The 27,816-nt window shown below is 38.6% G+C and overlaps 1 protein-coding gene across 4 annotated transcripts in view; it reads left to right on the forward strand.

The window, feature by feature from the left end:
* LOC127417170 (latent-transforming growth factor beta-binding protein 4-like) overlaps nucleotides 1–27,816 on the forward strand; it is a 101,060-nt gene that overhangs the window by 46,893 nt on the left and 26,351 nt on the right. The window contains exons 6-19 of one of the 4 annotated variants that reach the window (XM_051656969.1): nucleotides 783–1,004; nucleotides 8,056–8,330; nucleotides 10,255–10,357; nucleotides 12,546–12,614; nucleotides 14,821–14,943; nucleotides 17,804–17,968; nucleotides 20,647–21,039; nucleotides 21,124–21,231; nucleotides 24,438–24,566; nucleotides 25,158–25,283; nucleotides 25,980–26,099; nucleotides 26,267–26,386; nucleotides 26,489–26,608; nucleotides 27,668–27,787. In XM_051656969.1, the coding sequence (XP_051512929.1) occupies nucleotides 783–1,004; nucleotides 8,056–8,330; nucleotides 10,255–10,357; nucleotides 12,546–12,614; nucleotides 14,821–14,943; nucleotides 17,804–17,968; nucleotides 20,647–21,039; nucleotides 21,124–21,231; nucleotides 24,438–24,566; nucleotides 25,158–25,283; nucleotides 25,980–26,099; nucleotides 26,267–26,386; nucleotides 26,489–26,608; nucleotides 27,668–27,787 (2,193 nt within the window). The remainder of the gene's footprint in view (nucleotides 1–782; nucleotides 1,005–8,055; nucleotides 8,331–10,254; nucleotides 10,358–12,545; nucleotides 12,615–14,820; nucleotides 14,944–17,803; nucleotides 17,969–20,646; nucleotides 21,040–21,123; nucleotides 21,232–24,437; nucleotides 24,567–25,157; nucleotides 25,284–25,979; nucleotides 26,100–26,266; nucleotides 26,387–26,488; nucleotides 26,609–27,667; nucleotides 27,788–27,816) is intronic. The other 3 variants (XM_051656970.1, XM_051656973.1, XM_051656972.1) reach the window with 3 other exon arrangements.

Below are 27,816 nucleotides of genomic sequence, written 5' to 3' on the forward strand. Positions count from 1 at the left end.
TACTGCAAAAACACAGTTCAGCTGACAAGAGAGTACATGTATTTTCATTTATTTAGGCATGGTGCTGATCTAAGCTTTCCAGTTGTATTAATATATCACAGACATATGATATGGAAGGCATGCTCTTGCCCATCACTGAAATGAAAGTAATTCAACTAGGAAAGAATTGTTTGACACTGATGCTTTTTATAGAAACTTTTTCCAATATGAGTGGTGCCCAGTCGCACAACTAGATTGTTAACAGAACCCATTCAAAGAAATAACATATAATTCATGACTTTATGTTCTGTATCTTTCAACAAACCATTATGTAGAGCTGTTTTGATAATGATTGTCTCAGAATAGAGTTGTAAAATCTGTTTTAATGTACTAAATATGTTTCTGTTCACAGTTTGGAAAAAGGGGCTGTTCAGACCAAACCTTATCTTGCTCTAAAAAAAGCTAGACATTGCGCAACGAATTGAACACAACACAAGTTTCTCATGTTTTTATGTCATGTCTGTTAGTAAATGCGGTTGTCAATCCCAAACACAATTTGTAAACAGTGCATTCACGTCATGTTGGGTTACCATAATTATGCATCATCAAGTTGAAAAATCAGAAATTTATGAAAGCTCGGACTCTTACATCTTGTAATTGCAGTAGTTCTGACATGGTGTGAATGCAGCATATTCACATCAAACATGATTTCTTCTTTTTGTTTGAGGTGTGATAGATTTGCATTTGTTTCTCTGCTCTTATCACTTACTCGCTCTCGTGGTCTCTCTTTTTTTCATGCCCAGTCTTGTGTCCAATGTTGTGTAAGAATGGAGGTGTGTGCATACAAAAGGATCAATGTCTCTGCCCACCCAGCTTTACTGGAAAGTTCTGCCACATCCCCGTCTCCACAACTTCCACCAATGACATCGAGAAACCACTGCCGAGTCCTGTCGATTCAGCCAATCAGCCGATGACTTCTGAGTACATCCTGCCTCTGCAGACTCCTGAGCAAAGCAACACCAATGGTGAGATATTTAGAGTGCCTAAGCTGTTCTTTTCCATGCAATTAAAATGAAAGAGCACTGAAGCCATCAAAAAAGCACCATGAGAGTTATCAAAACAACCTACATTGTGTTACAGTATATTGCAAGTCTGGTTTCCTACTACATTCTCTCTTTCATAAAACACAAAATGAGAAGTTTTGTAGAATGTCTTAGCTGCTTTTTTTTCACAGAACAAAAATGAATGGGGATTGGGGCTATCAAGCTTACAAAATGAAAAAAAAGAAAAAACACACACAAAAGTATTGCTAAAGTAGTTCCTAATGCACAATATTCCAAGTCTTCTAAAGCCATACGGTAGCAGTATTTGGTGAACAGATTGAAATGTAAGTTGTTTTTCCCTGAAAATCTTCCCTTAAACTATAGCTGATCAAAATCTCACACACTTTGCACCAGGTTTGACATCAGTGATGTCACATGAAGATCGTCATTGATGTCAAACATGACCCAGTGCATCTTGACGTGCCTTGTTTAAATGTACACAAACACAAATGAGATTTTGCAAGCTATGGCAGAGGGGAGAAGATATTTAGATATTTAACTTAAATTTCTGTCTGTTCCTCACATAAATCTATTGTATGGTTTCAGAAGACTTTGAATGAATGCTAAACCCGTATAAACGACTATTATGATACTATTATGATGCTTTTTTCTTTGCCATTTTTGGAGCTCAACAGCCTCTGCTCCATTCATTTTCACTGTATGGAAAAGAGCAGCTTAGATGTTCTACTAAACTTCTCCTTTTGTGTTACACCAGAAAGAACATGGGATCAGACTTTTTTTTTTTATTAGAGATGTCTAATTACAACCCCAGTTCCAAAAAAGTTGGGACAGTATGAAAAATGCTAATAAAAACAAAAATGAGTGATTTGTAAATTATATTCACCCTTTGCTATAATGAAAGCTCTTCAGCTACACATTATATGATGTTTTACCCTGTGAATTTCATAGTTTTTTTTTTTTTTGTACAGTAATTTCAAATCAGATGATTGCAACACGCTCCAAAAAAGTTGAGACAGGGGCATTTTTTGACAAGTTGAAATGTCAAGGCAATGTGAAACAGGAGGTGTTAAACAGGTGAGGCAATTGTATCATAGTACTGTATACTGTATAAGGAGCCTCCAAAACAGCCTAGTTCTTCAAGAGCGAGGATCGTTCGAGACTTGTCAATTTGCCAACAGATGCTTCAGCAAATAATCCAGCACTTTGAGAACAATGTTCCCCAAAGACAAATTGGAAGGATTTTGGGCATTTCACCCTCTACAGTGCACAATATACACAAAGAAAAGGATTTTAAACTCAACCCTGAACTTTACAGCAAGAGATGCTAAAATAGGCGATATATGATCCCTCTTTTTCGACCCTGTTAACAGCCTGGCTGCTGCATTTTGGACAAGCTGTAAATGTGATAAAGCAGATTCAGGGAGTCCAATGTACAATGAGTTACAATAATCTAGTTGTGATGTAATTAAATAATGTATAATGATTTCCAGATCTTTACTTGAAAGAAAATGTTTGATTTTTGCAATAAATCTGAGGTGAAAGAAGCTTCCTTTAATTACAGCACTAATCTGTTTATTAAAAAGTAGTGAAGAGTCTAAAATCACTCTGAGGCTTTTGACATGCTTTTGTACATTTAAGGAAAGAGAACCCAACTTGGCTTCTAGGATGGAAGACGTCAGGGAGGAACCTAAAATCAACACTTCAGTTTTACCCTCATTTAACTGCAAAACAGTGTGCACCATACAACATTTAATGTCGTCAATGCACTTCGAGAGATTTTCAAAAGGAAAGTTAGCATCTAACTTAGCTGGAACATAAAATTGTAAGTCGTCAGCATAGCAGTGATATGTTGTACTTCTTAAAAATAGAACTCAGAGGAAGCATGGAGAGGGAAAACAGTAAGGGACCTTGAATGAACCCTTGAGGGACACCACACAATAAGGTGGCGGACGATGATGAAAAATTCCTTACGTTTACAGAAAACATTCTATTTTTCAGATAGGAAGCAAACCATTGCAGAGCTAATCCCTGGATGCTGACCGTAGACTTCATGTGGTTGAGAAGGATGTTATGGTCAAATGTAGATATTGAACACAGCACTAAAATCTAGTAAGAATGAAACAGTGCATGAGCCTGAATCCAAGAAGTGTAAAATGTCATTGATGCCCTTCAACAGCAGCAGCCATATCAACCTGTAGCTCAAGACTGGTTTCCCACTATAGCTAAGCAGAGTTGAGCCTGGTCAGTACCTGGATGGGAGACCTCCCGGGGAAAATTAAGGTTGCTGCTGGTAGAGGTATTAGGTAGGCCAGCAGGGAGTGCTCACCCTGCGGTCTGTGTGGGTCCTAATGCCCCCGTATAGTGGCGGGGTCACTATACTGTAAAAAGGCACCGTCCTTCGGATGAGACGTTAAACCGAGGTCCTGACTCACTGTGGTCATTAAAAATCCCAGGACACTTCTCGAAATAGTAGGGGTGTAACACCGTTGTCCTGGCAAAATAACCCCCATTGGTCCTTATCATTCATGGCCTCCTAATAATCCCCATCCATGAATTGGCTATATCACTCTACTCTCTCCTCTCCACCAATAGCTGGTGTGTGGTGAGCGTACTGGCACATTATGGCTGCTGTCACATCATCCAGGTGGATGCTGGACACTGATGTTGGTTGAGGAGAGTCTCCTGTTCACTGTGTAAAGTGTTTTGAGAGTAGTGTCAGAAAAGCGCTATATAAATGTAACATTCATTCATTCATTCATTCAACGGCAGATTCAGTACTGTGTAGAGGTCTGAAGCCGGACTGAAACATATCTAAAATATTAAAAGTGTTCAGGTAGGAGTAAAGCTGTGTGTAGATGACTCTCTCTAAAAGTTTGGACATAAAGGGCAATTTAGAAATTGGCCTGTAATTTTTATGTATTGACAGATCAAGATGGGTTTTTTTCAACAAATTTTGTTCATTAGCATGCTTGAAACTATTAGGAACAAGTCCATTAGCTAGGGAACTATTTATTATGTCTGTCACGCTGGGACTGATAGTTATAAATACATCTTTAAAAAGGCATGGAGGAAGAACACCTAGGTTACAACTAGTGATGGTAAGATCGGATCATTTTACTGACTTGGATCTTTGAATCTCGTTCAGCAAAATGAACAACTCTTTATTCAAGTAATTTCATTCATTAGTCATGTGACAGCTGAATAGGCTCTGTACAGGAAATAGAATTGATTGGTTCACCTCCCGACTCGGTCTTCGGATCTGAGTCTTTCGTTCATTTGTCACGTGACCGCTACTAGGCTCAGCATAGAAGACAAATGTTGTTCATTTTTCTCTTAACAGTTTTCAGTTCATACATGTACTGTGACAATAAAATACATTTTAAAATTATAAGAATTGTCATGATGAGCTATTTTCATGTATTTAATGCAGGGAGTGTTTACAAGATATTTTCTGACAAGTGTAAAATTTAAGTAAAATTGTCTTAGATGACTCTCAGTAAATTCAAAGGGAAATTCTTTAAGGCATAGTTGATTTGGGTCTACAGTTTACAATAAGGACATAAATAATACAACAAGAGGATGCATCATGAGGTAAAAATAAATTACAGTTCGTTCAAAATCAATTCAGTAGCCAATAATGTAGGGTTTTCTAATATCTTTCATAGTCTATGATATTTTATGAAGAAAAGATAAAAGTTGGGCTTGAATTTAAGGCATCTTGCTATATAAATGTTATTTTTCCCATCATTCAGAAAGTTTAAGCTTCAACTAACACTTTATTACCAGACTCAATGTTATGGAAAAGATACATCATGACAGAAACATTCACAAAGTTATACATTGCCAGTAACGAAGAAGCTCAAATTTGAGACCAGAAATGCTTTGTGAAACTGTAAAGGCAAAAATATAATCAAACGAACCGCTTGTATTTAAGAAAGGTTGGGAGTATGAACTAATTTCTGTTTCCAATACAGAGTCTATGCAGCTGTCACGTGAAAAACAAACGAAAGACTCATACCCGAAGTCCGACTCGTGAGGTGAACTAATCATTTATTTTCTTGTACTGATCCAATGGGTACCTATGCGGCTGTCCTGCGTCAAATGAGCGAGACACGAGTACAGATTTTGTGCATGTGCAGCCACGACAACAGGAATGAATCACTCTCTGAGACTACTTGTTCTTTCGAGTCATATAAAAGATTTGTTCAGTAGGGTTCAGTAGTAGTAGGGTTTAATACAGAGTCAATTGTATTAAACAATACTTTGGCTCTATTTGCTTTTTCAGAAATTATTTTAGAAAGGAACTTTGCCTCCTTAACCGATCTTTAATACTTGGTTAAGCACACAAGTAGTAGATCAAACGAGACCTGAAATTTGTCTGTTTTCCACTTACGCTTTTCTGCACTCTTTTCTGAGAGCGCGGGTGACATCATTTAGCCAAGGCTGAGAGGCACCCTTAACTCTCCTTGGCTTAAGCGGAGCAACATTGTCATGAGTCATAGTGCATGATTTATCATAGTGCATGTTTTTTATTAATGTGACATAAAAGACTTCAATGTTCAATACAAATTTACATTTTATTATTATTGATAGCATAACTGTAATGAACAATTCAAAAGTCAATGAATATACTTTATTATCTTTACAGTAGATGAAAAGCAAAAAGCCACTCGAATCTTGCATTACAGTGATTTTACTACGGGTAAAGGGTGGGCTTTGTGTCCACCTGTGTAACTTAAGCAAAAATTGTGGTTTACACACTGTTTGATTTTAAGTTTTGCAATATTCATTTTGCTTTATTTATATACTGCCAATTTTTTTCTTATCTAAACTATTTTGAGGAGACATTCCCTCCCTTGTCTCCACAGAGCCCCTGCTAGAGACACAGATAACGTTTTACAGATAAACACCTTACCGTCTAACTGTGGCCTTTAACACTACAAGCACATTCCGACAGCCATCACTCAGTAAACACACTTCAGATTCTGCTGATGTTTTACTGCATGTTTATTCATGTTATTTTTGTTGTTTATTTAATCAGACAGTTATGATTAATGTGTTTTTTTCTCCTGTGGTTTCTTGGGGGAGTGTCAGGTGAGGTCATTTTTTTTTTTTTTGGTAAGGAGAAAAAAAAAACAGGTACATAAAGGCCAACTCTGTATCCCTCCAGTACCTGTTGCAGAAGGGGGCTCTCTGTCCGTTAAAGCACACAAAGCTGATTCCATGATTAGAGCAGATTAACAACAACACCTCATGAAGAAACTCTCTGACTGGCTCTTCTGTTGTTTCTGGCCATAAATAAAATTACATTTAGGGGTGCAATGCAGAATAATGTGTTTTGAGTGCTAAAATATTTATTGTAGATTGTGCTGAAAACAAAGATCTGAAACTCACATTTACAATATACATACGTTGTATTTATTGTAAGAAATGACTTCAGTATTACATTTTAAAATTCAATGTAAAGGTAGAACTAAACCTTTTAGACCAAACCTTTTAAGGCTAAATACAAGGGGGCCTGGGTAGCTCAGTGGTAAAGATGCTGGCTACCACCCCTGGAGTTTGCTATAGTTCAAATCCCAGGGCGTGCTGAGTGACTCCAGCCAGGCCTCCTAAGCAACCAAATTGGCCCAGTTGCTAGGGAGGGTAGAGTCACATGGTGTAACCTCCTTATGGTCGCTATTATGTGGTTTGTTCTCGGTGGGGCGCATGGTGAGTTGAGCGTTTGATGCCGCGGTGGATGGCGTGAAGCCTCCACACGCGTTATGTCTCCATGGCAACGTGCTCAACAAGCCACGTGATAAGATGCGCGGGTTGACGGTCTCAGATGCGGAGGCAGCTGGGATTTGTCCTCCACCACCCTGACTGAGGCGAATCACTGTGTGACCACGAGGACTTAAAAGCACATTGGGAATTGGGCATTCCAAATTGGGAGAAAAAGGGAACAAAAATACTACATACACTCTGGTATTTTGTTTCAATTATTGTTTCTATAGGTCTGATTTCTCATAATTGTATATAACAGGCCGTTAGATGCCAGTAAACCCTACAGCATTGCAAGCCAAGACCTAAAAAGACTTCTATTATGCAAGCGGTAACTTGGATTAGGGTTATAAGGCCTAAAGACTGTTGTGTAACAATGTGAATCCCAAACTGACCTCGGTGTTCCTGGATGGGGTTGGAGAGACAAAAAAGGCACATGTTGTCTTCTCTCTGTCTGCCTTTCATATCTCAGCCTGTGTTATCAGAGAGGTATATGTATGTCTTTGGCACACAATGATTCATACACAGCCTTAAAGTAATCAGCTATTCTATTGTAAAACACAGAGGACTAGAAGGTGACAGCATTGTGTTTACTGACTATTTGGCAAGGAGGGGTGATTTCAGAAGAAAATTGTGAAAGCTTTTTGCCATGTTTAATCTCTAAAAGGCAGCAGGCAATGGTGACTCACAGTTACATGTTTAAGGAGAATGAGTTCTCTGTTGTCAGAGATTGTAACTTGAGTTCTCCCTGTGGCTTTCTCTTTATTTGTGTTACTTCTGGAGGATTAATCTGTTTGTGTGAAAAAAAAGTAAACACATTGAAAGAATAGGACCCCCCCCCCCCCAAGAGCTCTGACACAATTTGGAGTGTTATGGGGGTTAAACTCGGGTACATTGTGTTTCATAGTAAGCGTGTTAGGAATGGTAATACATTTAAAGGCCCATTGTGATGTTTGCACACTAAGTCAGAAAAGGCTGAATGTCTGTGCCGAGTTTTAGCTTTAGGAAGAGTTGCAGGGATTTTCCAGATCATTTATTTCAGAGCTATGTGCGATTTCAGATTTATGCACCTCTAAACATCACATAAAATAAATGAACTGTGTTTGGTTGTATTACATGTCAGTTGGCCTCTTTGTGTCTAAGTGGGTGGTTCTTGGCCACAATAAGCTTCCATGTGTACCAGACTTCAGCCGATAGTCAAATATATGACGAGACTAATGTGTGCTGATTCAGTCTCTCTGTACTTCAGGTTCTCCTATGGTGAAGGTAAGAGTCCAGCACCCTGCTGAAGCCAGCGTAAAAATCCACCAGGTGCTGAAGGTGGGTTACAGCCCCACTGTGCACGAGCACTCCGAAACGGTCACCTGGTCTGCGGGGCTTTCTGGTGTCCGTCCTCGTCAGCTGCCAGGAGTAAGGGCAGAGGCTCCGCCCCCACGAATACAAGCCCAGACCATACACGGAGATTCAGTCTACACGGAGTCATCCGGCTTCAGATACTGTTTCAGAGAAGTCCGCAATGGACAGGTTAGCTTTAAACTCACCTAGACAGACAATCTTTTCACTATTCTTTGTTTTCATCCTTTACATGTCTTTCATTTTCGTAATAGTGCGGTCTGGCTTCAGGTTCAGATTCTGCTGGAACAGAACCCACCCCGGGCTAAGCCTGGATTATGTTTGAGAAATTTAGTATGACATGCCTATGACTCTATGATATAATATTGTTACTCTTAGAAGTCTGCCATGTGATTTTTCTGAACTGCAAATTCCTTATCAGTATTTTAAAGGGAACATTCTTCACTTAGCATATGTAGCATTTCATTCTTTCCTCTCTCAAAGTCCACTTATAATGTAAGTCAAGGTTTTCTTTTTGCACTAAAACGTTATAATTTAATTTTAATGGGAATTGGGCATTCCAAAAAAAAAAAAAAAAAAAAAAGTTCATGTAACCTAAAATTGACCCCTTTTTGCCAACAAGCACCATCCCCTTTCATTTTGGCATTAATTCAAGCATGTTCACATTTCTCTGTGGCGCTACTGATGGTGTTTTGCACAAGCAACCTCTGAAACACTGGTTTTGTTTGTGTTAATATAAACAATGATGAGCACCATTAGGAGGTTGCATTTTCACTCTAGACTTACATTTCTACTCCTGATGGTTATCTTTAGGATTGGGGCAAATTAGGGAGTAGGGTTAGTAAAATATGCATTCCTATTGCCTGTTTTGTTATTTTTACAACTAAAAATACAACTCGCTTTCGGCGCCACCCTGTGGACATCTCACCTCAAGAACACTTCCAACTTCGGCCACTGGGGCAGTGGTTCGAATTTTGGTAAGCACCAACCGATTTCAGCAGCAGAATTTGTGCCATCTTGTCGCCAAATTCACAGTGTGATCAGTCTAGTTGGTGTGTAAATGTGAGCAGTCATAAGTTAATGTGCTGACAGTTCTGACATCATAATACATTACATATAATTATCAGTCTGATTGGTCTTTTTTTTTTCAGCTTAGCTTCAGTAAATAGTCTGGGTGTACAGTGGAGGGAGCTTTGCATTGTGAAAATTAGAATATGTCTACATGCTTTATACTGGTGTCCAAAGGCAAAACGCAGTAACTGTACATTTTGTCAAAGTGGAGGTTTGAACAAAGTTGGGTCTAACAGATTATGATTTGTCCTATGACGGGCGAAACTATGCTCAGATTCAGAGAAAACAGTGTGACAGTTGCAGTAATTACAAAATCCAAACTAAAACCAAAGCAAACAGCAGTACTTTGAAACTATTATACTGTTTCTATGTTGGCTTTGTAGTACAATTTACAAAAATAAATAAATAAATAAAAGTTCTACATGTGATAACATCTAAATTTAACTGGTTTTATTCAAGTCAAAAATATTATTTAACATAACTGAATTAACCTGACTACATTAGTTTACACCAACAAAACTAGTTTAAAGGGTTAGATAAGATAGAAATGTTGGTTGTATTTGTACTTTCAATATACTTACAGTGTACTTATCCAAGAAAGAACTGCTTAATATTAGGTAACAACATGTACTTAATATGGGTTAAGGTTAGGGTTGGGGTTAGGTGTAGGGTTAGTACCTAATAATTACTGTAGTTGTTGTAATTCTACTGTGTAGTACATAAATGTAGAACAGTACTGTAAAATAAAGTGCTACCAAAATGTTAGCTTTAGCTTTTTAAGGTTACAATTGCAGGTTACCACTCTATACATTAGTAGTACACAGAACTCTTTAAAAAGAAAGAAAACTAAAAAAAGTTTCCCGCTTTACTGTAAGGATAAATATCATTTTTATCACCACTCACAGCACTATGCTGACAGCTTTAATCTGTTGGAATGTTTGTAGAATATTTGTCTATAGCCTAGTGATCCCAGCTCAATTAATGAATAAAAGAATGAACGTGTATTCTCTACTCCATCCCACAGTGCAGTTCTCCTTTACCTGGTCTGCGGAGTAAGGAGACGTGCTGCAGAGGTGTGGGAATGGCCTGGGGCATCAGCGAGTGCACGCTCTGCCCACCGGGCTCAGGTGAGTCCTGTTTCAGCTCGGTCTTAACCCAGAGCCAGAGCAAGTTACTACTGTCAGACAGGCCTCAGAGGTTTGCAACAAAAAATAAATAATCTGAGTGATTAGTTTTGTTCTGAGACTACAGTAAACAGCACAGTTTGTACTTTGAGAATAAAGAGACAACAGAGCGCTAGCAAAAACCAGGTTTGTTCCTTCTGAACAGAGAAGCACACACACATTGATAGCAGTTCAGCTGACTACATCAACATACATCTGTCTTGTAAAACAGAAAATACAGCTGTCACTCAATGACTTCATTAGATAAATATAGCCTTTTCATAGTTTTTTGGCAGACTACTCGTATACTGTAAGTCTTGTTACCATATTATGTGCCGCCATTACCCCCGGCCATACGTCTGGCTAAACATTACAGCATATTTACATTACTGATGAACTTGATTAATGCTACAACTTTACCTTTTATGACTTTATAAGTAACTGGTATTAACACTACCATCTATTATTAAACACAGACAAAAAAATGACATTATCCATGTATCCATGTAGCTTTCGATACAGTGGCCACAAGAAGCATTTGGACACTTAAGTTGCACTCAATATGTATGTATTCATAGCATTAGATATTAAAACATTAAACCAAGTGGCAAAAGAATGATATTAGAACTTTTCTCAGAACTGACTTCACTTTCTAAGCCATTTTGCAATTACTTTAAACCAACTGGTCCCAAGGTGGTTTTAGTGGAATCTCACCCCCTACCCTAAAAAAAAATAACGTAAGCAAGAAAAAGACAGATATCCAAAAAATTTGTCTTAATAGCAGGTAAGTAGCATATCTTCCACTGTTGTTTTGACTTGTTGAAAACAGTTGTTTTAAATAAAATAGCGTTACGAGAGACATTAGACATAACGATTGCTAGTCAAATCAGATGAAGGCGAACAGTGGAAACAGTGCAAATGGTGGAAATGATAACTTAGCTAGCAGGCAAATAGACCAAGGTAGTAACTGGTTTAAAGTTTGCCGTTGTTACTAACATAAAGTGATTTTTTTTTTTTTCCATTGTTCTTCCTCGAAAATGAAATTGAAAGCACTGCAGTACCACAATCCATAATAAAATGCCCCATTTGAGTGGCTAACGCTATCTAACGAACTACCGCGCTAAGAGACGGTCCAATAAAATGGTCCAGACCTGTCTCTTAATTTTATTGGTCCAATAAAATATCTTACCTGTAGAGCAAGAAAAACTCCATCTCTGGGTCGCCACCTATGAAAAACCTAAGCCAATGATGTTTCGTGTTTTTTTTACGGGCTCTGTTGCTTTCCCTATTTGCTTGCAGACTCTTCTCAGTTCTCGGTTTCTTTATTTTGAAAACAAGTAATTCCCCAGAGGGTTGCCTTTTTGAATGATCCATGGTCAATGTTGCTCATGTGTTGTGGCTTCAAGCTGTCAGCTTCAAACTACCACCACACTAGTCGCTGCACATACACACGCATTGTAGTAGCTAGCGGGACCTTCTTTTCTTTATTTACAGACCTGACGTAAATACGTGCGGATGACTGATGAAGTATGCAATTTCACACTAAATCCATCCCGACAGCTCTAAAATATAAATCATTATTATAAGTTTACTGTAGTGAATCGGGGTAAGGCAAAAACATGGTTTGGAAGACGGATTGTTGTGTACTTGCTCATTATTTCAATTTTGTTCATTTCTAACAAAAAAATCTTACATAGTGTAGCTTTAATAACAAAAACAGAATATGTTGCATTTGAATCATTGCAAATGATTAATGGACTATACCTTTAAAACTTGCTTTTTGAGAACATAACTTGAAATACGTTTTTTAAGCCTAAACATCACTCACTACCTTTTGTTAGATCTATGCTTTAAATAAGAAGAAACTATTTGCCAATGTGTAAAAGGATGTTTAGATATTTTTACTGGGAAGCAAGGCAAAAAAACTGATTAAAGAATATTTTTTTGCAGTGATATTGTTTTGTGTTATTGTATTTGTTTCAACCATGCCTGGATAAATATATTGTTGTTCATCTATGTGCTTTGGTTTTTCCTGTCTCATAGGCAGATAATTCTCTGTTTGCAAACATTCCTACACTAGTTATAGTTTGAGAGGAGAATTTAGGTCAAGTTTATTAGGTCGGCAGAGCTCAGTGTGCCGCTCTCTTCACAGGAAACACAGTTAATGGTCAGGGGAGCTGCCCGAAAGGTTTTGAGATGGTCAATGGGACACAGTGTATGGGTAAGAGTCCTCTACTCCTGGATCATTCTTCATTCTTACTTCTTTCATCCAGGGACTTTTATCCTTGACACTTTTGATGGTTGAAATGTACCTATAAGTTTGATTTTGTACTGGAGCAGATGCACCATCCTTCAGATGAGACATTAAACTGAGGTCCTGTCTCTACGTGGTCATTAAAAATCCCAGGACACTTCTCGAAAAGAATAGGGGTGTAATCCTGGTGTCCTGGCCAAATTCCCCCCATTGGCACCTTATCAATTCCCTAATAATCCCCATCCATTAGTTGGCTCTATCACTCCACTCTCTCCTCTCCACCAACAGCTGGTGTGTGGTGAGTGTACTGGCGCACTATGGCTGCCGCCACGTCATCCAGGTGGATGCTGCACACTGGTGTTGGTTAAGGAGGGTCCCCTGTTCACTGTGTAAAGCGCTTTGAGTGTAGTGTCAGAAAAGTGCTATATAAATATAATGTTCATTAATTCATTCAAGATGCAGGGACTCTTGCTGCCCATTGCTTTGTAGTTTTTAGCTGACACATTTATCAAAAGCAACTTACAGTACAGTTATAGGGACAATCCTCCTGGAGATAGCAGTGGTGATAGTAGATGGAAAACTCGCAGCAGGGTCCAAACATACAAGTTCTTTAACCTGCTAAATAAAAAGCTTAAGCCAGACTAATGTGGTTTTCCAGTCTTAGCTGGCTACCAGGTTAGTTTCTGCTGGTCAGGATGTTCTGGTTTAATGGTTTTAGAAGGATTTTGGGCATCTGTCAGCTGAACACAAGCTTGGCCTAGCTAAAAGTGACCACCTTAAACCAATTAGTAGGGCCACTTTACTGTTCGTGATCATTTTTTACCTGAAACATTACAGGTGTAACTTTAAAAAATTTAATACAAATTATAAAAAAAATTCTTCCCTGAAGTAAAAACAATAAAATTATGCACTTCTTTTGGGATTTTATGTCTTTTAGATCTTATTTTATCTTATTTTACATTTCTCAGTTTCACCATTAATTTGCATATGCAAATAAGCAAATTTATTATCAAATTTATGAACTTATCAACAGTAAAAACCTAATCAAAAATGACCAAATAGTATAGGAAGGTTAAGTCAAGCAAACCACCTTAAGCTGGTTCAATATCCCCTAAAAGTGCTCTTACAGATGGGGTCACAAGTCTGTCTTTCTCCCCACTAACAAAATTATCATGGAATTATGTTCCATATTAAAATCATGGTTGTTTTTCTAAATGTACCATGGTACTAAAATATTATTACTTGAAGCACCTTTGAGGACTATGTAAATTCCTTGGTACATGGATATGATAATCATTCAGTACTGTGGTATGTACCAACACACAAGATTCATATGACAATTTTAAACCATCACTGTTCCATGGCCACTCTCTGAGACCAGGGAAACAGATCGGTTATGCTTCAGTTTTAATTTTGACTAAATTACTGAGAACCACTTCCAACATGATCTAGCAACTCTTCATTTCCATCAGAACAAAACTATTTCTTAGAAATTCAATAATGAAGCTATTAACATCAAACAGTTTCATATGTTTGTAATTATGACTGCAGAACTCAACCTTTTACAATATGTCAATATCTTTGAAAAGGAATCTTTGTCCAGAGACCACTTTCCCCCAGGGAGAATCTTGCATTGTTTCCAGTCTCCATCCTGATCACAGTTACAGGCCAGATGGTTTGATAAACAGACTGTAAAATCAATTTATTAAGATCCTTTACATTTTTCAGACTTACTGTATATTAGATGTTTTTAACTACTATGTACTTATGCATTTGATACAATTGACTTATTATGTACATACATGTTGTTACACTGTACTTACTTTTGAAATACCTGCATTTAGTTACATTTGTAGTTACAGTTTAAATAACCTTACCCCTAGCCTTAAACCCAACCCTACCCTAAACCCTAACCCTTAACCCCGCTCCTAAACCTAGCCCTAAAGAAGCCCTATTACTTAATTTCTTTCTCTGTGAAACACAAAAGGAGTTGTTAGCCTCAGTCACCATTGACTTTCACTGCATCTTTTCTTCATACAGTGAGAGTGAACCTGTTCAATGGCTAACATGGTCTGTCATACATATTCACAAAGAAATACCTCCCAACATGGAGACACCAACATGTGTCCTGTGTTGTTGGGTTATGACAACCATGTTTCCTCCTCTGGTGTAGATATTAACGAGTGTTTGCAGCCGGGTTTCTGTGAGAATGGCAATTGTGTTAACACCCGGGGGAGCTACAGTTGTATCTGCAAAGAGGGCTACATATTGGACGCCTCTCATGGAATCTGCATCTGTAAGTATGGGGCTGTCGGATGCCAAGTGTTCACCTGAGAGAAGACCGGCGGCAGGAATATGGCAGGGCAGCCGTGCCACACAGCAACACAGCCCTCAGTCACACACAGACTTAATGGTAATCTGATGCACTATATGGCCAAATGTGTGTTGACACCATAACACCACACCCATATGTGCTTCTTAAGCATTTATTTTCAAAATCATGAGCATTAATAGCAAGTGGGACCTCTATTTGCAGCTGTAACAGCTTCCACTCTTCTGGGAAGACCTTCAGCTAGACATTCGAACATTGGTGTGGTGATTTTCTCCCATTCAGACACAAAAGCATTAGTGAGGTCCAGCGCAAGCCATTGGTTGATGGGGCCTAGCTCGCAGTCTGCAGTATAATTCATCCTAAAGTTGGTTAGTGGGGTTCAGGTTTGGGCTTTGTGCAGTATAGCACGTCATGATGGACCTCGCTTTGTGCACAGGACCATTGTAAGTCTGGAAAAATGGCCCCATTTTATTGAAAATGTTTGTCTAGGAAGATTGTATGGCTGTATGCTTGATGTTATGCACCTGTTAGGAATGGAAGTAGCTGAAATAGCCAAACCCATTAAATAGAATGGGGTCTTCATATACTTTTGGCCATATAATGTACATTTTTGTAGTGGAATGCCAAAAAATCAGATACTTAAACATATCTTAAGTTTGAGATCCCCACTTCAAACAAAGTGAAGAAGAATGAACTGAAGGTTTTGGCTGTGCAGTGCTGTAGTTCTGTCTATTCCAGCGGGCATTACTAAGCACTTGGCCTTGCTTCAGAGATGCCTGTAGGGTGGAACTATGCCTTGACCTCTGATCTTTGACCTCTGTCCTGACTCTATGCATAAGCCTGCCTCTATGTGTCATTGGCGACTGACCATACAGTGTTTTCTGGTGTTTTTGCAAGGATTGGGGGCTGCCTGTCTCTGTGTTTTATGCATTTGGGAAACTCTGCGGTTCTATTTTAATCCAATTTTCTCCTTGTCTGAATGTTTAAAGCTTCTCTGAAGGCATGTATATGTGTGTCAGTGAGCCTTCAGGTAAGTGTACCTATGTGTACTGTATACAGTATATGTACTACATATACATCAGTGTGTGCATATTACTGCAGTGATTTGCTCAAGCTGATCTATCTGTCATGTCTAGAGGCTGTGTGGCTGATTATTGTATGCCTGGCTGTACTTTAAACCTTGTTTGTGCTGCTAAACCAATCAAAACAGCAAAAGTGTAAGGAATTATGTCTATGTAGAATGAATAACATAAATATTTATTTCTCTAAGACTGCTTTGTTCATTGACATCTTCAGTTGTAGTTTCACAGACAAACCCTGCCAGTTAGGGTCTATCGTTTTTAGAAGGCTGTACTTATTTGTTAAAAGTACAAGTTAAACCCTATTGACAGCATTAATGTCTAATACCACAAAACAATAATTTCGACTTGTCCCTCAGTTTGTACAACAAACAACAGTTTACAGTGACTGACTTACATTGGGAGTAATTGGGGCAAGATTGTACAGTGGGATAAATGTTAAACTACACGCTAGAATATCTGATGCATTGGCAAATATAAAACATTTTCAACTCATGTCAGGACTATGTAAAACCGATCAACCATGTAACTTTAGCACGGTACACACAAGGATAACAGTTCATCCAAAAATGAATATTATCTCATCATTTACTCACCCTTATGCCATCCCAGATGTGTATGACTTTCTTTCATTTGCTGAACTCAAGTTAAGATTTTTAAAATAATTTTTCAGCTCTTTTGGTCCATACAATGCAAGTGAATGGTTGCCAAAATTTTGAAGCTCCAAAAATCACACAAGTCAGCATAAAAGTAATTCATAAGACTCCAGTGGTTAAATCAATGTCTTCTGAAGCTAAATAATAGGTGTGGGTGAGAAACAGATCACTTTCACATTCTTCCTCTTCTGTTTTTTGTGATTCACATTCTTCATGCATATCGCCCCCTACAGGACAAGGAGAAGAATTTCTAGCAAAAAAGGAATTAAACATTTATCTATTTCTCACCCACACCTATCATATCACTTCTGAAGATATGGATTTAACCTCTGGAGCCATATGGATTACTTTTATTATGCCTTTGTGTGCTTTTTGGAGTGTTAAAATGTTTGCACTCATTCACTTGCATTGTATGGACCTACAGAGCTAAAACATTCTTCTAAAAATCATAATTTGTGTTCTGCAGAAGAAACAAAGTCATACACATCTGGGATGGCATAAGGGTGAGTAAATGATGAGAGAATTTTCATTTTTGGGTGAACTATCCCTTTAAATTGAACACATTTGGTATGGATAAATGAAAATGTATAAATTAATGAATGAAGTGCTTTTACACAAATCAAGCTTAACAGTTTCTCTTCTAAACCCTCTATAATGCATTACCCCATACAGTAGACTTCCACTGTAAGTGCATTACTGTAAACATTTTTTTTTTTATTTGTGTATATATATATACACACACACACACACACACACACACAACAATTCAAAAATGTTGTCTGTTGTAGTCGACAGCATGCCACAAATACTGTTGATATAGCTTTACTGGTATTAAATCTGGAACATTCTTTTAAAAGACATTAAAAAAAAAAAAATTAAAACACCTAATCTCTATTAAAAACAGCTTTTTTGTCTGTTAATTGAATGTCTTTGGATCAGCATGTATGTTCTTTTGCATGTTTAGATTTGTGTTGTCTATTTCAAAAGTTCCGTTTGAAAGTTAAATCTAAACCACCATTTTTTGTTCCCTACGTGTTCATCATCCTCAGTGAGCCATAATATCATTCTGTTGTCATTTTCCCCTCATAGCGCAGAAGGTGATCTCGGAAGAGAAGGACCAGTGTTTCCGTATTATCAACCAGGGCTCCTGCTCACTGCCCATCCTGAGAAACATCACCAAACAAATCTGCTGCTGCAGTCGAGTTGGCAAAGCCTGGGGGAAGAAGTGTGAGTTATGTCCTTATTTTGGCTCAGGTAAGAGATTGTTTCACACAAACCTACATATCCAACATTCAAGGAATACATTTGACCTTTCTTAAGTATTTTGAAATGAACATTTTTAATGCAGAAGTACAGGCAACTAATTGGAAACGATGGATGATAGCATTGAGGACATTGTTTTAGGACAGAATATTGAAACAACATGAATTGGTTTAACAAAAGGATTCCAACTGTTCCTTAAGTACCCATCCCACCCTTATGATCAGCAATATTTATTAAAAAAAATGTCTAGAGGAATATCAAAGGAGTCGGAATTTGATGTGAAAAATGTCTGTTGTGTTTTATGAAATGAATTTTTTTACTTACTTTCATGTCGTTCCAAAAATGTATGCTGTTATTTTTTTCTGTAAAACACAAAAGCATAAATTTTCTTTCTGCTTTCTATACAATGGCAGTATATTAGTAACCGGTCTGTCAAGCTCCAAAAAGTTGATAAAAGCACCACAAATAGTAGTCGATACGTCAAGGAATGCCAATTCTGACTATTTTGCCGATTAAGAATTGTGGAGGGGTGAAAAACTTACCAACTGAATTAATGAATTAGAATGTGATTCATGGAGTAACTTTACCTTGTGAAAGTGGGTGATTGTGTACTTTTCCTCTCAAGGTGTGCCGAACTCGCATGTCCATATGCAGCTTTCAGTGAGTAAAGAAATTACATTCAATTAAAACAGACTGTTGTGCCTCTGCATTCTGATTTTATTATTCATTTAGTGTAGGAGAAAAGTGCAAGAAAAACGCTTTGTGACAGAATTACTATGGATTACAATCAGCGTTTGCAATGATATGCAGCTGAATGCGATGAAAACGTTCAGATCAGCTTGGCGTCTTGTCAGTTCTTCAGTAAAAGAAGAATCTCATTGATCTCTTGAAGAGAACACAAGAGCCCGCTCTGGCGACAGAACAATTTTTTCAAGCAAGTCTGATGTGCTTTTTCAGTCAAGCCATTAACTGTGCAGGGAGTCCTGGCGGTCAAGTGATGAACGACCTCCTGCTGGCTAACACTAATGCATGCTTTGTCTCCGTCTGACTGGCCGGCGATTATGTAAAAGAAGCTCACACCTGAAAAACACTGGAAAACATTGGCTAGTGTGGTGCCGGCTTGGGATGCAACTCAGACCAATGGCATTTTTGCGCAAAAAAAAAGCTATACACAGCGCAACAAAAATAACATATTACGCAGGTGTCTCGAGACACGTGTTTAAAAGTTTACTTCCATTTTAACCTGACCCATGTCTAAAGAATTGCGGCACTCACAGCGAGACATGGCACGGCGGTCAAAAATATCTATTAAGTGCATGTTTACATAGAAGAACAATTGAAAAACAGTGCGGATGAACACAAAATGGGTTTGTTGTGAACGGTCCCATATTCTTTATGTAAGGCCCTCTTGCAGCACGAAAAACAAAACTGTTTTTCACATTTTTGATCAATTATACACAGAAACCAATAATGGTGTCAGTGATTGGTTAATGTTCCACCATTGTAAAAAAAAAAATAGTAGTTAAAAGTTAAAAAAGTAGTTAATTAAAAATGTTAATTGTGACAGATGTAATTGTAATCTCGATTATTTATTCAATTAATTGTGCTGCCCTGCATACTGTGTAACTCATGGACTATATTCCAAGTCTTCTGAAGCCATACAATATCTTTGTGTGATGAACAGACTGATACTCAAGTCTGTATTCACTCTCAAATCAAATTATTCATGCAAATCAGAATGTAGCTCTCAAATCAAATACAGAACTGGTTTGACATGACATTTGGTCACAAGCCAACCTTGATTTATGAACTACACACTGAGTTGCATGAATAATGTGATTTGAAAGTGAATAAAGACTTACATTTCAATCTGTTAAACATCACAAAGTTAACCTTTGGCTTCAGAATGTAGTGGAATATTGTGTATGCTTCATATGGACTACGTTTATGGTGGTCACCATGAACTGCCATTGAAGGCAAAAGGCTGCGTGAAGATCATTCAGTGTTCTCTTTTTTTGTTCTGCTGAGAAAAAAAAAAGCATACAGGCTTGGAAAGACATGAGGGTGAGTAAATATTGACACAATTTTCATTTTTTGGGGTGAACTACACTAATCCTTTAGCTGAAGTTTTCTGGCTTGACTAAGAGACTAAAATGGTCAATAGAGTAATTGTCCTTTTTTATTTTATTTATTTATTTTTTTTAATTTGGAATGCCCAATTCCCAATGTGCTTTTAAGTCCTCGTGGTCGCATAGTGATTTGCCTCAGTCCAGGTGGCGGAGGACGAATCCCAGTTGCCTCCGCGTCTGAGACCGTCAACCCACGCATCTTATCATGTGGCTTGTTGAGCGCGTTGCCACGGAGACATAGTGCGTGTTGTGGCTTCACGCCATCCACCGCAGCAACCATGCTCAACTCACCACGCGCCCCACCGAGAACCACATTATAGCGACCACGAGGAGTTTACCCCATATGACTCTACCCTCCCTAGCAACCGGGCCAATTTGGTTGCTTAGAAGACTTGGCTGGAGTCACTCAGCACGCCCTGGGATTTGAACTAGCGAGCTAGCGAACTCCAGGGGTGGTAGCCAACGTATTTTACCACTGAGCTACCACTGAGCTAACCTAACTTTTTTAGGTTTTGACTGCATTGAACTTTCTGTCCACAGCTGCCTTTAAAGAGATCTGTCCTGCTGGACCGGGGTATCAATACTCTGCATCGGCTCTCAAGTTTAACCAGAGACTGGCCGAGACAGTTGGCACTGGTTGGCCGATTCTGGTCTCTGAAAACGGCCGCACTTCAATACTAGACACAGGATATCAACCTGCAGGTCCTGACAGCTCCAGAACACACTCTACAACCAGAATCCAGCAACCTACAAGACCACAGCAACCTGATACAAGCTCACAGTCCGGTTCAGTCATCTTTATAACTCAACCAAAACCAAACCTGTCAACTGGTAGCGGGTCTCAAACCACTAATGCCAGACCTCAGCAGCCTTCAAGTGTCCGTACTGGGAACGCCACTACAGCAACCAGCCAGCCAACCAGAGTGATCACATGTAAGTGACAGTATTTTTATCTAAACTCAGCAAGGTATTTATTTATCGAAATACTATATATCATTTTAACCTAATTGTTTACAGCTGTTGTCCGGACGCAGACTAGCCGGCCTTCTGTTAACAGACAGCCAATATCTCCAGCCAGACCACTTCCAGTTCCAGCTATACCCCGCCCACTTCTACCTAGGCAAGGTAAGCCATTCATCCTAGACGTCCAGTGTTGAGGGATCTTACTGTTATAGGTAATGTGTTACAATATTGCTTTACTCACTATAAAAAAAGTACAATCACTTTTTATGGAAAGCCGTGACGTTACTTTTGCATTGCTTTTTCCTCATGGTCAGCTGAATGGGAATGTGAGCATTATACTTGACTTGCAGGTATTTTTTACATGGGAAGTGCCATTGTTTAGGGCAGTGGTTCTGGGGGTGCGCCCCGTGGGGGAGTTGGGTGCAGAAGACTGACCTGTTCTCAAATCACTTTCACACATTCAGCAAAATTAGTGACAATACATGCAAGAGACAACGTGCGCAAATTCTACACCTCTGCTTTTTCTCCTGCTTTGTTTAATCTTTTGGCAGGCACTGCAGCACGAACTGCACAAAGCATGTAATAGTGTCAGGTGCGCTCTCAGCTGCATTTATGTAAACAAAGATGTCTCGCACGGCAGTTTGAAATGGGGGAAACGATGAATTAACACTGATATTTCGGTCGGTCCCTCACATAACACTATCGAATGGCTTCAGAAGAATTTATTTATAAGGCACAAGAGTTAAGAACGACTTGTATGGTGCTTTTGGAACTTGGACAGCCTATCACCATCCTCTCATCCCTCAGTCTTGTCGCTGACACGTAGTACTTGTTACTTTTTCGCTGGCCAGGATGGGCCAATCACAGTCATTTATTCTTACTGGAAGTTTACTGGAGTTTAAAAATGCTTTTATAAATGCTACTGTGGTGGATTAACATTCACAGGTATGAATCCTTGCAATTATTGTTATTATCTTAAAAAAAAGAAAAACTGTAAATGTCTCCATTGAGAGAAAAACGTTCTGCTGTTTAAATGCAAATAGCAGAACAATGTTGGCATTGTGACAAATGTTCATTCATTCAGATTCTTTTTCAGTGAAGTGTAACTTTTCATTCAGTTTTCATAGTATTTTTAAATAACTTTTTTACGTGATATGAAGATGAAAGAAAATGCTGTTAATCTTGGACATTTTGATCACTTTCGATTACGTTTCTTTTCCGTTTTTGTTGTTTCAAAGGGGGGTGTGACCAAATAAATTTGAGAACCACTGGTTTAGGGGTTATGGTTTAGGTTAGGGTTAGGGCTATTTTATTTTTATTTTTTTACGTTTTGACAACATAAATAAGCTCTTTGTACAGCTGTTTTGTTTATGCACTAGAATGGAATGGAATTGTGGTGCTGCTCTTCACTATTCTGCTTAATCTGTCTTTTATTTGAATATCATGAATACTGATGTTCGATTAGATTTAGGATAAAAGCAAGGATGTTCCAGAGGATGTTCTTAATGTTTGGCTTTAAGCTGAAGGTACAATCAGTGGCTATACAGCTCAAACAGAGCTCAAGCAGAACATTTATTGTTACGGTGATTGGATAAGCACAAAGACTCACTTATTCAAGAGAATGGGAGCACACCCAGAACATTCACTGGCCTGCTCATAAACACAACCGACCTCTTTGATTTCTAAAACTGAAGTGATGCCAAATTTTATCAACCTTGGAAAATGTAATACTGTAATTTTCTCATTATTTCCATGCCTTAGTTGGATTGTTCAATCAATTTGGTTTGGAGAGGGATGAATAAGTGTTATACAAGTTAAGAACTCGGTGTACCTCTGAGATTTAGTTGAGCTAATATGATTTGCTAAACCACAAACTGACCTAATATTGAGTCATTTTACAAAAGAAAAGATTCCACAAAAAAAAATACAGTATATATTGGTAACAGTTTGTTAAATATTTAACCTATTGTATAATATGTCATATAATTCATTTCATTAATATGTCATGGACAAATATTGCATAATCCCTATGTAAAAGTGGCGGCCCCCAGAATAATTTTAAATAAATAATAAATTAATTAATAATAATTGATCAAATAAATTCAGGTGCCAGACAGGTTTAGGCCTGTCACCAAATGTAATTTGACCCTGGATAGCTCTAAGCCACATGTTACACAGATCTCACACAAATGAAAGGCAAAAGAATGAATGACACAATAAATCAAAATAAACAACAATAATTAAGTATCCCCAAATAAATGTATGCATATGTTTTGGTGAGTGTGTATGTGTAAGCAAAGAGGGAATTTTTAGGCTTTTGGGGGTACAGGAATGAGAGGGTGCTGGTTAGGAGATTTCACATGTACATTGGTGTAGTTTGAGGCTACAAAGACGCAGAGGGAGAGTCACAAACGAGGGTACTGAGTAGGTCTGCAAACCTAGGTAATCACCTGACACTTCAGACACTTGTATCCAACTTAACTCCGCTACGGAGCACTTCAGCGGGTCAGCAATCATCTGCTTCTCACGCCACTCCGTTTTAAACATTGAGTCAATGGTTGGATGGTTTGGTCCATTCTTTGTATCCAGGCAAACAATTTTAAGCACTAGTTAGTACCTTTTTGTTGTCCTCTTTGTTCTTTTCTCACTCCAGTGGTGCTCCTCATATCACACATACACTGGGCAAACATTCTCCAAGCACTAACTCTGTTCACCCCACATGTCTCCCACATGTCTCACACCATGTCTCACACACCTGGTGCACTCAAATGAGCAGCTATTTTATACTCTCAGGTTTGGGATTGGTGGCGGATCCTTAAAGTGACAGGGCACATTTTTTCTCCACCACACCTAACAAATGTGCTACATTAAAAGCACTACAACATCATATTATTTGATGTTTTACCTTTAATTTAATTGTGAATGTAATGATGACTGCAACATGCACCAAAAAGTTGCGACAGCTAAGTGTTTACCACTGTGTAAGAACGATATGTACAAATTGTGGACCGCCACATACTGCCATCCAAACGCCGTCTTTTCCAGGGATGTCCGTGCATTTTCCAGCAGGACAAATTCAAACCACATACTGCCCAGAATACAGGTGCATGGCTTTGTAAACAGAGAGTGCGGGTGCTATATTGTCCTGCCTGTAGTCCAGACCATCTCCAATTGAGAATGTGTGGCAGATTATGAAGCGCACAGTACAGCAATGAAGACTCTGTACAATGGTGCAACTGAAGACCTCCATAATGGATGAATGCTTGGAATTCTGCTTGCTAAACTAAACAAACTTGTCTTTATTATGGTTATTGTGTGTGTGTGTGTGTGTGCGTGTGTGTGTGTGTGTGTGTGTGCACTTCACCCAGATGCACGAGTGTGTGAATCAAGACCTCAGGTGTGTGGGCCGGGGCGCTGTATTGACCTGCCAGGTGGGCGACACACCTGTGTGTGCAACACTGGATATATACTCAATACCCAGCAAGGCCACTGCCAAGGTATGACACCCATGTGTTGCCTCATGACTACAAACATTAGAAATAAACAACATTGCATGCTTCCAACTTAAGTTTAAAGTTATATAAAAGTTAGCTGTTTTTATAAATATCATCAATAAAACATGCTTAAGGGTTTCAGGGCCTTTTTCCAAAGTGTTTCCGCTCTCCATGACTCACCAATATTTGCCACTGTGAAAGAACTCCTTTTTCTCTCTTTGGTGCTTCCAAAGCTTTTAAAGGTTAAAGGTCAGGGGGAGGCTTTACTGATAAGTCAGCTAGTTCAGATACTTTACATACATTGGCAAATAAAAAAGCCATGACGGTTCATGAGGATTATGGGCTCAAGGACCTCCTCTTGATTGTGCACAACACAGTAGTGATTAATGTTCAATTACATTTACAGTACATTTGCACTTAATCATTTAGCAGATGCCTTTATCTTAAATGACTTACATATGAGGAAAAGCACAAGCAATGTATCAAACAGGAGCCAGCAATATTAGCAGTACCACAATATCTGATTGGTGAAAAGCAATGATCAAACCATGTCATCTCTCTCTTTCTCTCTTTCTCTCTTTCTCACACACTCAGACATAAATGAGTGCCTGTTAACACCCAGACCGTGCTCTGTGGGACAGTGTGAGAATACAGCAGGCAGTTTCCGCTGTGTGTGCCCATCAGGATACCAGACCAACTTGCAGCAGACACAGTGTATCGGTTAGACACATTCTATTCTTTCAATACACTCCAGTGTTTTTTTTTTTTTTTGTCTAAACATCCTTAAAACAAGATGTGTTTACTTGAAAGCAGTCGCATAAGATTTTAAGTCTTGTTTATAAAATGTAGTGAACTATTTGCCAGTGGGGTAAGACAAATTTACTTGTTTTCCCTTTAAATTAAAGGAATATTCCAGTTTCTATACCAGTTAAGCTCAGTCGACAGCATTTGTGTCATAATATTGATTGCCACAGAAATTTATTTTGACTTGCCCCTCCTTTTCCGTTCCAGTAAGGAACTTACAATGGAAGTGAATAGGGTCAATTTTTTAAATACTTTAAAATACTCACTTTTTCAAAAGTTAAGCCATAAGACATAAACAATATCTGTGTTAACATGATTTTAGTGTGATCAAATCACTTACTTAACATTTCTGTGTAAAGTTATAGCCAATTTTACAACTTTTTTTGCCATGACGTTGTAATGTCAACAAACCAAACCCTAAAATGACTGTAAATATTACAATTTAATCAACTTTAAACTTCAAATAATACATGAGTTCTAACAGTAGAATTAATTTAAGTGCTTTTATGAAATGATAAGCTTCATATTTCTTCCTTTAAACCCTCCAAAAATTGGCCACATTCACTTCCATTGTAAGTGCCTCACCGTTAATCAATGTAATTGGTTTTACAGATGTTGATGAGTGCCGTCAGGTGCCCAATCCCTGTATTAACGGCGGCTGTGAGAACACACGTGGCAGCTTCAGGTGTGTGTGCAGAATTGGATTCAAGCTTGAGGAGAACACCTGTTTAGGTAATTATTTAAAAAAGTTCACGCACAATGCTTGCTTAAATTTTTCTTTGCCTTGTACTGTACATAGAACCTGATTTGGAAAATAATGTGTTTTCTATCTCCTTTGAAAATTAGAGTTTATAAGAATGAATTCAGATTAATTTTATATGGTATTTTTTTATGTTTAGACGAAGATGAGTGTGTTGACCCTCTTCGGTGCCAGGGCCAGGAGTGTGTGAACTCTCAGGGGTCATATAGGTGTGTTTCCTGTAAGCCTGGCTTTGATCTACTTAATGGACAATGCTCAGGTAATAGATGGCACAGCAATATCAATCGATTGAAGGTAAATATTCTTTTAAGTATTATAAAAGCAACTGTTCCAAAGTAAAGAATGTCTTTTTCTCTTTCAGATATTGATGAATGTCGTCGGACCCCATCCCCCTGTTCAGAGGGCAGCTGTGAAAACACACCAGGCAGCTACAGATGTACGTGTCGAACTGGATACAGATTCCAGGCAAACACCTGTGTGGGTAAGATGAAAAGAGTTGCATAGAGTGTGTCTGTCTGGTTACTTTTATCAGAGACCTTTTAGCCTGAGACAGAGAATGGAAGAAATTTGAACACCCAATATGGCGCCTGTAGAAAAGGAAGTCGCACCTTGCAGGTAAAAGGGCCAATCTCCTTTTAGATATAGACATTGTCTGTCAGTCAACTCAAGAAAGCGCATGCACATTTGCATGACCAGCCTGAAAATTGCGTTTTTCAGCATGATCAGCGCTAAAGAAGCACAATTTATGATACCATTGTTGTCATATTTTACTGTTGATTTGAAATATGTTCTTTGATCATAATCTTGACCGATTGTTTTGGAGTTTTCCCTTTTTCCCCATGCAAGTAGATAGGAGCTGTACTTTTATGCCGCTTGTACTGTATGAATAGAAAATAGCTGCCCAGATGCCCAGTTCTCAAAATAACCAATGTTTATGTTGCATACTGAGTGACTCCAGTCACTCTTCCTAAGCAACCAATTGACCCGGTTGCTAGGGTGGGTAGAGTCACGTTGAGTTAACCTCCTCGTGGTCGCTATAATGTGGTTCTCGCTCTCGGTGGGGCGCGTGATGAGTTGTGCGTGGATGCCGCGGAGAATAGCGTGAAGCATCCACACACGCTAGGTCTCTGCGGTAACGCGCTCAACAAGCCACGTGATAAGATGCGCGGATTGATGGTCTCAGACACAGAGGCAACTGAGATTCGTCCTCCGCCACCCGGATTCAGGCGAGTCAGTACACCACCATGAGGACTTAGAGCGCATTGGGAATTGGGCATTCCAAATTGGGGAGAAAATCCCCCCCCCCCCCCCCACATTTTTTTTTATATTTTATGTGTTTGATACATATTTAAATAAAAAAAATAATAAATAAATACATTTGAATATTGGGTAAATTTTTTGCCATTTTGCACATTATCGTCAATTTAACTGTTATTCTTTTGCCTTAATTTATATATCTAATTTTGCCAAATATCGACATTTTTGTTTTTCATCGGAAAACTTAAAATTGTATGCTGGTGGCTGGATGTGTACATTGCAGATGTAGATGAGTGTCAGGACCTATTGCAGTGTCCTGGTCAGGAGTGTGTGAACTCTCAAGGCTCGTACAGGTGTGAGTCGTGCAGACCTGGCTTTGGTCTTGTCAATGGAAGATGCTCAGGTACGGTAGCATTGATTATTTAAAAGCCT

The sequence above is a fragment of the Myxocyprinus asiaticus genome, chromosome 26, assembly GCF_019703515.2.
Source record: "Myxocyprinus asiaticus isolate MX2 ecotype Aquarium Trade chromosome 26, UBuf_Myxa_2, whole genome shotgun sequence".
In the NCBI taxonomy this organism is placed as follows: domain Eukaryota; kingdom Metazoa; phylum Chordata; class Actinopteri; order Cypriniformes; family Catostomidae; genus Myxocyprinus; species Myxocyprinus asiaticus.